The sequence below is a fragment of the Marmota monax genome, unplaced genomic scaffold (assembly GCF_021218885.2).
Source record: "Marmota monax isolate L192 unplaced genomic scaffold, Marmota_monax_Labrador192_F-V1.1 WCK01_AAM20220418_F8-fsc00064, whole genome shotgun sequence".
Classification (NCBI taxonomy): Eukaryota; Metazoa; Chordata; class Mammalia; order Rodentia; family Sciuridae; genus Marmota; species Marmota monax.
Genome location: NW_026694542.1, coordinates 1,799,237 through 1,811,989, shown reverse-complemented (window position 1 = coordinate 1,811,989; position 12,753 = coordinate 1,799,237). Strand labels below are relative to the sequence as shown.

General features: G+C 39.6%; 1 protein-coding gene across 2 annotated transcripts in view; it reads left to right on the top strand.

The window, feature by feature from the left end:
* Ankfn1 (ankyrin repeat and fibronectin type III domain containing 1) overlaps nt 1–11,019 on the top strand; it is a 347,331-nt gene extending 336,312 nt beyond the window's left edge. For both annotated transcript variants that reach the window (XM_046420653.2, XM_058571493.1), the window contains one exon: nt 3,746–11,019. In XM_046420653.2, coding sequence (XP_046276609.1) covers nt 3,746–4,545 — 800 coding nt within the window. In that variant the 3' untranslated portion in view covers nt 4,546–11,019. The remainder of the gene's footprint in view (nt 1–3,745) is intronic.
* The last annotated feature ends 1,734 nt before the right edge of the window (nt 11,020–12,753 follow it).

Genomic DNA, 12,753 nt, shown 5'->3' with positions numbered 1-12,753 from the left:
ATCTCTTTGTTTGACTCATTCCTTAGCCCATTCCTTCATTCACTGACTTATCCAACATTTACTAAGCAGAGATATGAAAAAGACATAGTATACAGTATGTGGTCTCTAGGATTTGTAGTTCAATGAAGGAGACTAATATGAAAACGGATATTTGTAATAATGATAATAAAATTGTAAGTGCAATAACAGATAAAAGTAAAACTTGATAAGAGGCAAGAGAACTAAGCAACTTCCAATTCATCTGAGGAAATCAATACAGGCCCTTCTAGAGAGACCAGGTCTTAAAACATGAATGTCTGCTCCTTTGAAGCACATCTTCTTATACTCCTTAGTCCTCTCTAAACAATAAATGTTTGCTATTTGTATAATGAGAGATAAAAGTGCAAACTATTTTTGCAAAGTACTTGACCTATGAACTGGAAATAGTAAGAAAGTGTCACAAACTCCTCAGTGGTTGCTTCTGGTTTTAAGAACTTTTACTATCAGTCGTCCAGTGAATAGAATGATAGCATCCTCCTACTGTGGTTCAATCTATGACTGAAGATATTTGTGGTGAGGTTGATAAATTCAACAAGAAGCGTTGATCAGGTTTTGAACTCTAGTGTTGGCCTTGCATCTTAGTAAGAAAGATGGAAGAATGTGTTGTCCTCAGACAAGTGGTTAGGGAAGAAGACAAAGAGACTTTAAGGTTAAAAGGAAAGAAATGGATAAAGCCTTGGGCTGAATAAATTTGGTAATTCTTAAGAAGTTTTTTTTAAAGGTAAAAAAAACCTCTAAAGCTAGGCAATCAAGGCCTACATATATGTGGACTCCATAGTCTTCAAAGACCAAACTATTTTTCAGCCTCCCCATCTAAGCATCAGCTTGTTTCCAAGGCTGACTGAACACATCTTGTTGTAGGCAACTTAACAAAAGAAGAACAACAAAATGACCTGTCTCTCAGGGTAAGCCAATTCTTTTATTCAGCCTTCTGGAAGTTTCATACAATACTTCCAGTTTTATCTCAATGGCCAAAAATAATTTTATGATCACGCCCAGCTGTAAGGGAAACTAAAAAAAAAAAAGGTATTTTATGTGAGAGCATAGTTGTCCCAAATGAAGTTAAGATTTTGCAACTAAAAAAGTATACTGGTTACAACCACATGTGAGAGAGTGAAACTGACATCCTGCTCTGCCAATTATGAGTAAATATGCATGTCATCTCCTACAGTCAGGAAAGAAAGCATAAAATCACTTTATACCCTGACCCTGAAATAAACAAACAAAATGGCATTTCATGTATCTCTAATTTCTAAAGTAAAAGAAACCCTGATATTAACTCCCTAACAAAACAAACTTTATCCCAGATTTTTATAATATTCTTAAAATACTTGTATCTGATTTTCTACCACAGACTATCTGTATCCAGGTAATCCTGTGGATTTTTTTCTTCAGTTATCTGTTGCATTTTTTTTAAAGAGAGAGAGAGAAGAAAGAGAGAGAGAACTTTTTAATATTTATTTTTCAGTTTTTGGTGGACACACATCTTTATTTTATTTTATGTGGTGCTGAGGATAGAACCCAGCAGCCCAGTGCATGCCAGGCGAGTGCGTTACCACTTGAGCCACATCCCCAGCACAACATGTTGCATTTTTTAATCAACAAGTCTTCTGAATATGGATTCCTTTCCAGATCTCTCCAAGTAAACTATTTTTCTTTAAGTAGTGCTTCTAGGCCTCTAAGTCTTCCTTTCACAGCATCCTCAACCACAAGATGATGTCTCGTTTCTCACTATTATAAATCATGCTGCAGTAAACAACTTGTAAATGCCTCCATGTGCACATGGTGACAATTTCTCAAACAGATATCCAAAAAAGGACTTGCTAGGATAAATTATATGCACATTTTAAATATATTCTGCCAAATTGCTGTCTAAAGAGTTACACCAATTTATCCTCCTCATCACTACATGAGAGTCCTTAATTTCTCACACAACACTAACACATGAAATTTTCACTCTTGAATCTTTTGTAACTTTCATGGGCAAAAAAAAAAAAAAAGCCTCATTGTTTCAATCCATTTCCCTAATTACTATCTGGGCTAAACATAATAATAATAATATGTTTATTGGCCATTTGAACTAATTATTCTTCCAAGTGTTTCGTTCTTATCTTCTCTCATTTGCCTTGTCTCCTAATTTACAGATTTTTATATATTCTGACTTTTATTCTTGTTACACGTTGTTATTCTTCTTCTAATCACTTACGTTTTAACTTTGCTGAAGATGCCGTTTGTTTTTACGAAGCATTAAACTTTGATGCAATCAAATTTATCTGCCACTTCTTTTGTCCTCTGCGGTGTTGTCTTGCTTTAAAAGATCTTCCCATTCAAAATCTGCAAACATGCTGATTTCTAATATTTGGGGGTTTTCTTATTATATTTAACCCATATGGAATTTATTTTGATATATGTTATGAAGTAGGACTTTCTCTAATTATTTTGCTAAAAAGACAGCCTATTGTCCCAACACTACATATTGAATAATTTATTTTGTTCCCATACTTTTAAATTTTATCTTTACCATATGTTAAATTACCACAGTCATATGACTGTCTCTGGACTCTATTTTTCTGTACTTCAGATCTGTTACATTTCTGTACCAATACAACAAAGTTTTGATGACCAAAGCTCTACTGTATGCTTTAATATCTGGTAAAGCCGACTCCTTCCTATTGTATTAAAAATAAAAAGTTTGCTATTCTCATAAATTTTCTCTTCCACAATAATTTTAAAATCAATTCATTAAATTCCATTTTAAAATCCTATTGGGATTTTCACTGAGATTACCTCATATTTATAGATTAGGGACTACTTGTTTTTTAAAACCACTTGCACATTTTCAAAATTAACATGTATTCATCAAGTACCTACAATGGGCTAAGCTCTGTGGGAAATTCAAAGGATTTCAGACAGTTCTTGCTATACAGAAATGTAAAACCTGATTGGAGAAAAAAAGATATGAACAACTACTGAATTAAATAACAAATATCCATAGAACTAAACTTGTAGCTCACTCATGGCCATTATAGTATGCACCCTGAGGCTTATTTTCGCCTCTGAGTTTGTTTGTTTGTTGGGCCTTACATTTTTTGCTTTTTAAAAACTGGCAATGTGTTAAGTCATAAACATAATCAGTTTATTCTTTAGTCTTCCTAAGTAAGTACTGTCATCATCACCACTTATAAAGAAACCAGAGCTCAAAGAGGTTAAGCAACTTTCCTAAGATCACTGAGCAAGTAGAGGGAAATGAGGATCTTAAACCAGATTTCCTATCTTCAGTCACCTGTGTCTTTTCTTCTTTCCCCCTTTAAAAATCCCCATTGTGTGAAATACAAAATTCATCTCAGAAATAATAAGGAATGAATAAATGAGCAACATCCGGCTTTGTTTCTTATTTCATCCCTTCTGCAGATAGATGCCCAGAGAATAAAAGTGTATGTATGTGTGTGGAGGGGGATACGAAGGAGTGTTCCTCACCATTATTAGGGTTGGATTTGTCAGTTCATCTCTTTCCCTTGAGCCTTCTGTATAAATTGTCGGGCCTTGTGCAAAATGAAAAAGTGAAGCCCTTGTTCAAAATTAAAGTTTCAAGGGGTGACAACAGGAGAATTTAAGTGATGCGTGGGGCCAATGCAGGATCCTATGCTCATGATGCAAGCCCTGGCTCAGAGTCTCTTTTTCCTAACATTTGTTCTTGGCTTTGCAGAGTCCCAGCCCTGCTCTGATGAAGAAGGCTGTTCGGAAGTCTTCCTCCCCACGGACAGCGACTACGACTCCAGCGACGCCCTGAGCCCCAGAGACCTGGACCTGGTCTACCTTTCCTCCCATGACATCGCCCAACAGGCCCTTAGCGGTCTCAGCGGCAGCGCCCCGGACGTCCTACAGGTCCACGACATGAAGACGCCAGTGGGACTGGGACAGGACCCCCAGGGCAGGGCGCAAGGCCTTGACCCTGACCACTCGTGCGTCGAGTTCCTCCACGGCCTGTCGCTCACCGGCCTCGCGCCCAAGAACCACGCCAAGATGGCACCGGGCGCACGGCCGCCGCTGGGCTTCCTGGGAAAGCGGAAGTCAGGCAAGCACCAGCACTACGGAGGCTTCAGCCGCCACCGCCGCTGGCTGCGCATGCACAGTGAGACGCAGTCGCTGTCGCTCTCCGAGGGCGTCTACACGCCTCACCTGTCCCAAGCCTGTGATGCTGCCCAGGAGCGTAGGGTGGCCGAGGGGCCTGGACCTGCCCTCGACGGGCCCCGGGGCCTGACCTTGGCCCACGCAGCCAGCCTGCCCGAGGAGCGCAAGGGCTGCCTCCAGGACCCGAGGCCTTCTGCCCACCGCATCTACGTGGAGCCCTACCCCGGCGCCCTGATACGCCAGGATGCCCAGCCGTGGTCCGGCTTGAGCCCGCCCCCTGGAGGCCGAGTCCGTCTGTCCAGCCCTGCCCATCCTGAGATGAGTCCCGAGGGTCCCACCTCGCCAGTGTCCGAAATCCTCAGCAGCATGCTTTAGGAAGGCCCGCGCTGGCTGTCCACCATCCCACTGCTAGTCCCTGCCTTGCCCATCACCCTGGCTGCCCCTCTTTGTCCTCACCCATTTTTGAACGTTTTGAATGCTACAAATCCAAAGGTTACAGGTTCAAGGACCTCTTATTTAAGAGTAGAGCAGAAGCCAAGGCCAGAGTTGCCAGCGCTATTCCCGGTTCAACCTAGAAAGGGCGTAGAGAAGCTTTTATGTCAACATGGAGTCTGAGACGCAGTGATTCAAACATGCCACCCCGTTAGTGGCATCTGTGGCCGAGGAAGGCCAGCCCGAAGACACACCCTCAGTTTTGCAGCTGGCTCTGTAACCTGACCCCTGGGTTTAGGGCTGTTTCATGAATCTGTGATTAATGAGGAGTTTTACAGCTGGAAATAAGATTGGCATAGCTTTCTCCTTGAATCCAAACCTTTAGAGTGGTTTAGGGAAAAGAGACCTGGGTTGTGTCTTCAGAGCATGGTACCAAGTAGACTTTAACTAAGAGTTCCCTACCAGCTAAGCCGGGTCATGCCAAAGTGCAGGGTTCTCAGAACTCACCAAATCCAGTTTATCATCAGCACTTATCTGATTAAATAGGCCTTGGCAGACCTCTTTGTCTTTTAGTGCTATGTGGAGACCACCAGAAACTAAAATAGAGGACACTTCCAGCTCTAACTTGCAAAGATAGAATAGGATAGAAGGCAATCCTTCCTGCTCATTCAGCTCCCATTCTAATCTGAAAACGAGCCATAAATTGTCCTAGGCTGCAAGGAGATGGCTGAGTTAAATGAAAGCCTGAATTGTAGACAAGACCAGGAGAAGGAGAGAAATATGAGCAAAAATGTATTTCCTTTACAATTCTAAGCAAAAGAAGTCCATGGGCGTCATGTCTCCCAAAATTGCAGTGGATTTGCTCAGGATTATGAAGTGGTGAACTCATCTTTAAACAAGGAAGTTCCCTGCAGATGTGGCCAGGCAGTGATAGGCTCCTCACAGCCCCTTGAACATACCTCTAGGCCCACCCCACAGGTCAAGGGACTGGGGTCCAGGGTTAGGATTGGCTGCCTTCCTCTTTCAAATCTATTCAATGTCGATTTTGCCCCAAAATCGTCTGGCCCATGGGCCACAGGAAAAATCTTTCTTCAGAAGACCCTGGCAGTGGTTTATTCCAAGAATGTGCTCAAAAACACCTGGAAATCCTATACTCATTGACTCTTTCCTAAATTTCTCACAAATAAGCAACCCAAATCAAAGATAAATTCCACTGAATATTCATAAAGGGCATGAGTCTTTCATCTCTTGGAATCAAGACCCCTTCAGTTCAGTGATATTCTAAATGATTCTTTTCTGCTTCACAGGCATTTTAGTTAAATATTACTCTTTATGAGTCCTTCCATTTCTGCTCGTGGGAATTCATACAAAGTCCTCTGTTCACAATGTTATTTTGATCCCTTCCATTTTTAAAAAATTTAAACATAAATAATTACCATGCTGGAAAGGCACATATTTGACCCATGGCCTATGTTCATTAGAAAACTAAAGCCCAGAATTCAGTCTTTATTTTTTTTTAAGAGAATTTACACTCAATGAACTCCCTCCAAAATCTTCATCAGAATCACTACTGTTCCTTTTCCACGCCTGGGAGGATTTTAAAGTGTAGTTTTCTTCTATGTGAATGATATGGGGACAGAAGGAGTAAGAGTTAAAACAAGAAAGGCCATAAAATTTGTCCAAGTCCTTGCATTTATCAGGAAGGGCAATTAAAGTCCAGAGAGGTTAAGTACGTTGCTCAAGGTCTCAGAGCTGGTATAGTCTTAGAGTTAACATCAGAAACAAGAACCATATCCTTTATAGCAGGCTGTCCCATTGGGAATTGAAATATATATAGTCAACTCTTGATTATCTACAAGCTAATTACCTATTGTGCAAAACTAGCTCAGTGATAGAGTGCTTACCTAGCATATGTGAGGCATTGGGTTCGATCCTCAGCACCACATAAAAATAAAGTGTCCATATACAACTAAAAATATTTTTTAAAAACCTTTACTTCCAATTTCAATTCAAGTCCATTGCTCAACCTGTAGCTAACAAATTTCCAATATCTCAGAGTTCCTTGTTGCTAGGGAATGCAAAACTTCATGTAAAAGTTATCTAAGTTTACTAGCTAAAAAGCAAATTTGAGAGAAATTTCAGATTATGACTCCTAGATAATAAAAGGAATGGCAGAGTTACACACATTAAAGTTTCTTCTTATTTTAAGTAAGACAGATTGTTTACGTGAAATGAGTCCCTGAGATGAGATGCTGGAGTTGTCAAAACCTGAGAAGCCACGCAACTTTTTGATCCAGACCTTTCTGCCAACACAGGAGGAAGTTTTTGACTGTGCATCAGATGGGAGGCATTCAACAAGCAACTGAGACAGAGACTGACCCACCTTTTTGAACCCTCATTTGGTCATCAAGTTCTGGCTTACTGGACCCAAACTGTATTAATTTCAAACCCACTAACTTATATTGGGGATACAGTCATCTTTATTTTTTCACAAGTAAAAGAGAAATGAGTAATGCACAGTAGATTTTATTGGGCCTACTTGATCCACTTGAAAGTGTATTTTTCTAGCAATATTTTCTTAAAAAGTGGATATTTTATATCCTCAAGAATTAGCCATTTGTTCAGGTTGATCACCCCCATGTTCCATTTTGTAACACTCGTGAGCTCTTAATTTAAGAATTAAGGTATTCTAGTGAGAAAAAAAAATATGTGTTCTTTAATTCACAGATTTATATTTATCTGCATTAATTATAGAGATATGTCAGTGTCTAGGGAATTTTTGTTTTTTTATTTCAGATATGATGGACTTGGCCTTTTATTCTTGTCAAATCCAATCTGAGAGGCTTTGGAGGAAACTTTCCTACCCTGGGTCTTCTTTTCCAGCAATTTTCTCATGTGGTTTACTCTCCACTGCATTATTCAGCTCCCATCATTTGTAGAAATCCTTAAAGATCTTAACCAGGGCCTCCCATATCTCTTTTCCTCCCAAGTCCCATAGAGAACCAAAGAATCAAGGGTGAAACACATCCCCAGGCCTCAAGGGGCTCACAATCTGATCCAAGAACGCAGCCATACATTCAGCATACATCTTCTCTTTGAGGACTTGAAGAAGCAAGAACCTGTCTCCTCAGCTAGACAAACATAGCACATGTTCTGCTAGACATCTTTGATTGCACCCCCTGCTGTCTATTTGTAAGGGAGGAGAACCTAGAAAATACAAGTCCTGGATGTATATGCTGGACAACATTTACAAGGCTATCGCAGCCTCTTAATTGGTAAGGGTACCTGGTAGAGAGTAATTAAAAACTTTCACTCCAGGGAATGAGTATTTTAAGAAGTGGGTACTTAAAGATGAGATCCATTCCATTTTAAGAACATTCACTAACGCTCGAAGCAATAATTACACTGGAGAAAATGGTTCCATTTGGTTTGAAAATTGAAGCCAGTTTGTAATAATATTCCTCCAGTCCCCTTTCCTGAAGGATCCCAAAGCACTTCATGAAAAGCAATGACTGAAGCCTTGTTGTATTCCCCTAAAGAGACCTTGTCTGGGAGCCACCTGGCAAACACCTACCCCATCCTTGCCAGGAGATCATGCCAGACAAGTGGAAAAGAGGACTGGCCTCTCATTCATTGTTCTGGTGCCATACAAACGTGTACCCTGCTGAGGGTTGAGCTCTTCCCTGGAAGATAACCCCGTTAGGCAAGAAGGCATGCTAGAAAAATCTCAGCTCCCAGCCTCCTCTTTTTCCTTGCCCTTCACCTAAGATGTACTTGCTTTCTCTTGGAAAACCATCAATTCAAGCTGTCAGGGGGTCTGCAGTGCGTTTAAGTTCCCCAGTTATGTTAACAGCACACAGAATTTACTGGCTTCAGAAAATTTATATATGCAGAATGCCACTATTCTACAGCTCTCAACCCTGCAGGCAGCAGAGCCACAGCTGAGAGGGTGCATCTTTGCATATTTGTTTATTAAACCTTAATATACAGATTAAAGAGGGTAGTTATAGATGAACAAGAGCACACTCTTAGCCAATTCAAAGTGTTATATTGTCACTTTATAAAGCCTAAGTATTTTTCCAGATGATTCAGTGAAACAAATCTGGGATTTTTGTCAAGGTCATATCTTGAAGGAAATTTTTAAAGGAGCTATTTGGAGAGCAAGGGTATCTCTTGATAGGTAGTAAGGTGAACAAGGAAAAAATTTGTTTCTCTGCCGGTCACTTCTCCTAAAGATGTTCAAACACATGGCTTACGACTGTTAAGCTAAACTTCAATGCGGCCTTAAAACAACAAGGGTAGTGTATTTGAAACTATGTTGTACAGCTTGGAAACTTATTCTAAGATCTTAATTCAGAGTTTTTCTGAGGTGTTGAACTTTGCCATTAGCAAAAAGTATTTTTAGAAAAAAATCCATTGACTGTTTATGAAGCACTGATTTTGCCATATTTCAGGTCTCTGGTTTTTCCACCGCATATGTGCACAGTAGTTATATTTGGTTTTCAATTATTTCTTCTATTTCCATTAATAATGAATCTGTAAAATGGTCATTCGAAAGGGCAGTTGGTTTTGTTTAATGATTGGGTAAATGGACTGTGAAAATATTCTAATTTGATAGTGGAAGTAGGAGGTTTATTATTGTTGTGTTGTTTAAAATATTATGCTAGGGTCTTTCCCTTCCAGATGTACATGTCTTTAATTTCAGCAAAAGCCAATATTTAACTTAATGACAAATGTTATGAAGCTATTAGTTAATGCTCTTTGCTCTTCTTCCTTCAGTTGATGGCATGAAAGTCTAAATATACTTTCACAGTAACCACCCTCCAGTGACTGATTTACAAAGGGCACATCTGGCAAATTGTAAGTCACTCTGAGTTTCTGTGTTGCCTTTTGCCTTGTGACAAACCAGAATTTGCGAATATCCCAGGTATGTGATCACAAGTGTCAGTTTGAAGTTCGTAATGGAAAAAGAATGGGGGGGGGGCAGTATGTCACGGATGTTTCATAGAAAAAAATAATTTAAGTGACATTCTATTAGGCAATGCTTAATTGCTTCCTGCCTAATGTATACCTAGTAATCTGGCTGATTATTGGTTGTTATTTGTTCAGAATTTATTGTATCTTGTTGCCGCATATGCGACTGAGTATATGTTAAAATTTAGACTTCAGTATGTTATCTGCACAATTTTGTGTGCTTTACACCTCTGTAAATATACAAATAAAGAAATCACATATGATGTGTTAAATGTGACCTCCAATCTTGAAACAATTATATTTGGTAGTATGAATATTTGGAAATTATTTGAACATTTTAAATGGATATTGTAAATGGCCAGTACCTTCAATCAAAAACAGCCCTGGTAGAATGAGTGCCTCTTCAACTTGCCCATTAAGAAGAGGAGGTCAGGGGTTAACAAGAATTAAGATAATTTTTCTAATGGCAAGTATTTTTGATAATTTCCTACCTGCCTAATTGCATTTTCAAGAAAAATTGTTGACCGAAAAAAATCTTAGCTATCCAATGGAATGATTGTTTCAAAAGCATTAAATATACTTTATATCTCACCTGATAATGTTGAAATCTAAGTCAAGAGTGAAGAAGTAAAAAATATTTTTGATGCTTCATAAGATTTTTTTGTTGTTTAAAAGATAGTTTACAAGTCTTTTGTCTTTGGTGTGGAGAAATGTCAATTAAATAATAAACTAAAAGAATTCTCAGCACATGGCTTACCTAATGCTTTTTCCATGTCTCAATGAACACAAAAATTGTTCAGCCTGAACTTTTAAAATCTTTGCACTTAAACTTTGAAAGAGTTATTATCTGGGGCATTGTTTTGACAATTATTAGCAAAGTCTGACTCATTTATCTTGACTAATTAATAGCATTTAGGCTATTCCTCTTTCCTAATTGGTTATTGCCAAGTATTGAAGATACAGCAACATATTACAATGGCAAATACTCTCACCGGCTTGTACCCAGGAGCTTGGCCATCATAACCTCACTTCTTCCTCCAATGCATGCATGTTTGAACATCTGGAGTGCATTCTGCATGCCTTGTCCTATCTCCATTTCTTTATCCCTTCTTCACATCCACAGAGCTCCTTCTCCCCCTTCTACAGTGTTTGAGGACACTACAAAGAGATTATTTCAATCCCAGGAACCTGAACAAAAAAGTTCTCCTAAATTCCCAAGGACAGGAAATATGCTGCTTTGGACCATGTATTTGTCTTATGCTGTCTTACAGAATTCTTTTAAATGCACATGCGCACTATGTACACACACACACACACAAACACACACACACATTCAGCTCCTCATTGGCATGTTTGTGGTCGGCTTCCTGACAGCCTCAGAGGGCTGTTTTGTTGTCCTGGCCAAATGTGCTGTTTTCCCTATGTAAATTGTCATCTTTCTAAGCAAACCATTACTTTCTTTTCCTAATTCTGTCTTTAAATAAAAGTTTACCTTCTTTTTCAAACCAAACAGAAGCCATTGCTCTTTAATATCCCCTTCCTCTATGAACACTCTGGGGAGGTGTTTGGGGAGGGACAGAGTGGGATAAAGGGTAAAAGGAGGCCTTTTGAATTTAACCTGCTAAATAAGAAGTACGTCTTTAATTGAATGTTTAGCCCTTTCACAAGGTACACAGTATTTCCACCTGCTAACATGAAATAATTCCTTCTTCTGCATAATAATAACACAAAAATATCTTAGGAATCAGGCAAATTAAAAGCTAGAGCTTTTATCTATTTAGAGTGACTGTTAGAATAAAAACTCATAAGAAATTTTTCTTGCCCAATGTTTATTGTAATGTTAAGGAACTTAGACCTTTGCAATGATCTTTTGCCTGAGAAAATGCGTTTCCTATTCAAGAAGCTATGGCATTCGCACCTTGTAATGGTCTGTCCTATCAGTCATTGCCAAAGAAGGGACTGATGTCAGATACTGACTAGAGGAAGGGAGGCACTGGGCATTTACCAGACTAGATCAAAGGCTCTAAGTCAAAAGCCACTACCTACTTTGTCAGTCATCATTTCCCCCAGCACAATCTACAGCTCCTGGCACAAGTACCTGCTAAATAAGTGATAAACTGGTGACCACCAGACATTTCAGAGAGATCACTTAGAATCAGGTTAATTTCTCCATAAAGAATGGACTCAAAGGCCTTTACAAATGTTTGCCAGCCTGGGACTCTCTAAAGTTCTAAAGTCATTCTTTAGGACTGTCCCACCCACCTACCCGACCCACCGTTTCCAGAGTACATGATGGGGGTTGGACCCAGAAGGAAGCAAAAGGCCTGGGGAGAAACCTGCCCTTTCTTCTGGTGTTTCCAACAGTCAGAAATTATCTAAGCATCATGATATCTTACATATTGTTTGGACACCCCTGTGGATTGACATGGATTGACAGGCAGATCACCCATCTAAGAACCCAGAAAACCTACAAAAGTCTCATCCCCATGCCTGATAAAACTATATTTTTTCACATGCCATTTTCCTCATTGAGGATTTGATAGCTGCAATCTCCTACATGTTTAAAAAATACTCCCATAGCACCATCCTATTTGAGCTTGATGATCAGCCCTCGGAAGTGATCAGAACAAGAACTTTTATTTTATTTTATTTTTACAAATAAGAAGGGTGAGGTTCAGTACAGTGAAAACTGGGGCTGAGCACTCCTGACCTCCCTCTGTGCCATGCACCATTGAATTAGGTCAAGAAAGAGGAAAACAGCGCTGTGTAAGCCCTCTCTGAAACAGACACCCTGCAGAGACAGACATGCAAGGGATATTTACATACAGAGATGATGACCACAGATGAAGCCAAACAGGACAACACAGCAGACCTTTCCCACCAGACCAGGGCTCTAGTTCAGGGTCCGGATCTCTGTGGGTATGGGAAAACACCTTTCCTTTCTGAACTTACAGATGAAGATATCTCTAAAGTATGGAAACTTTTTTTTCACCTCTGAGATGCCATGAATTTAAAACGCTCACAATGAGTACTTCTCAGGAATGAGCAGAACACTTTCATGTTGATGATATGTTTTGTGCTATTGTTGTTCTAGGTGGGGAGCCCAGGTTGTGTAAGGTAAACAGAAGGTGAAATTGAGTCTATTGTAAAGAAAGTAAACTCAGGAAAACCATGCTG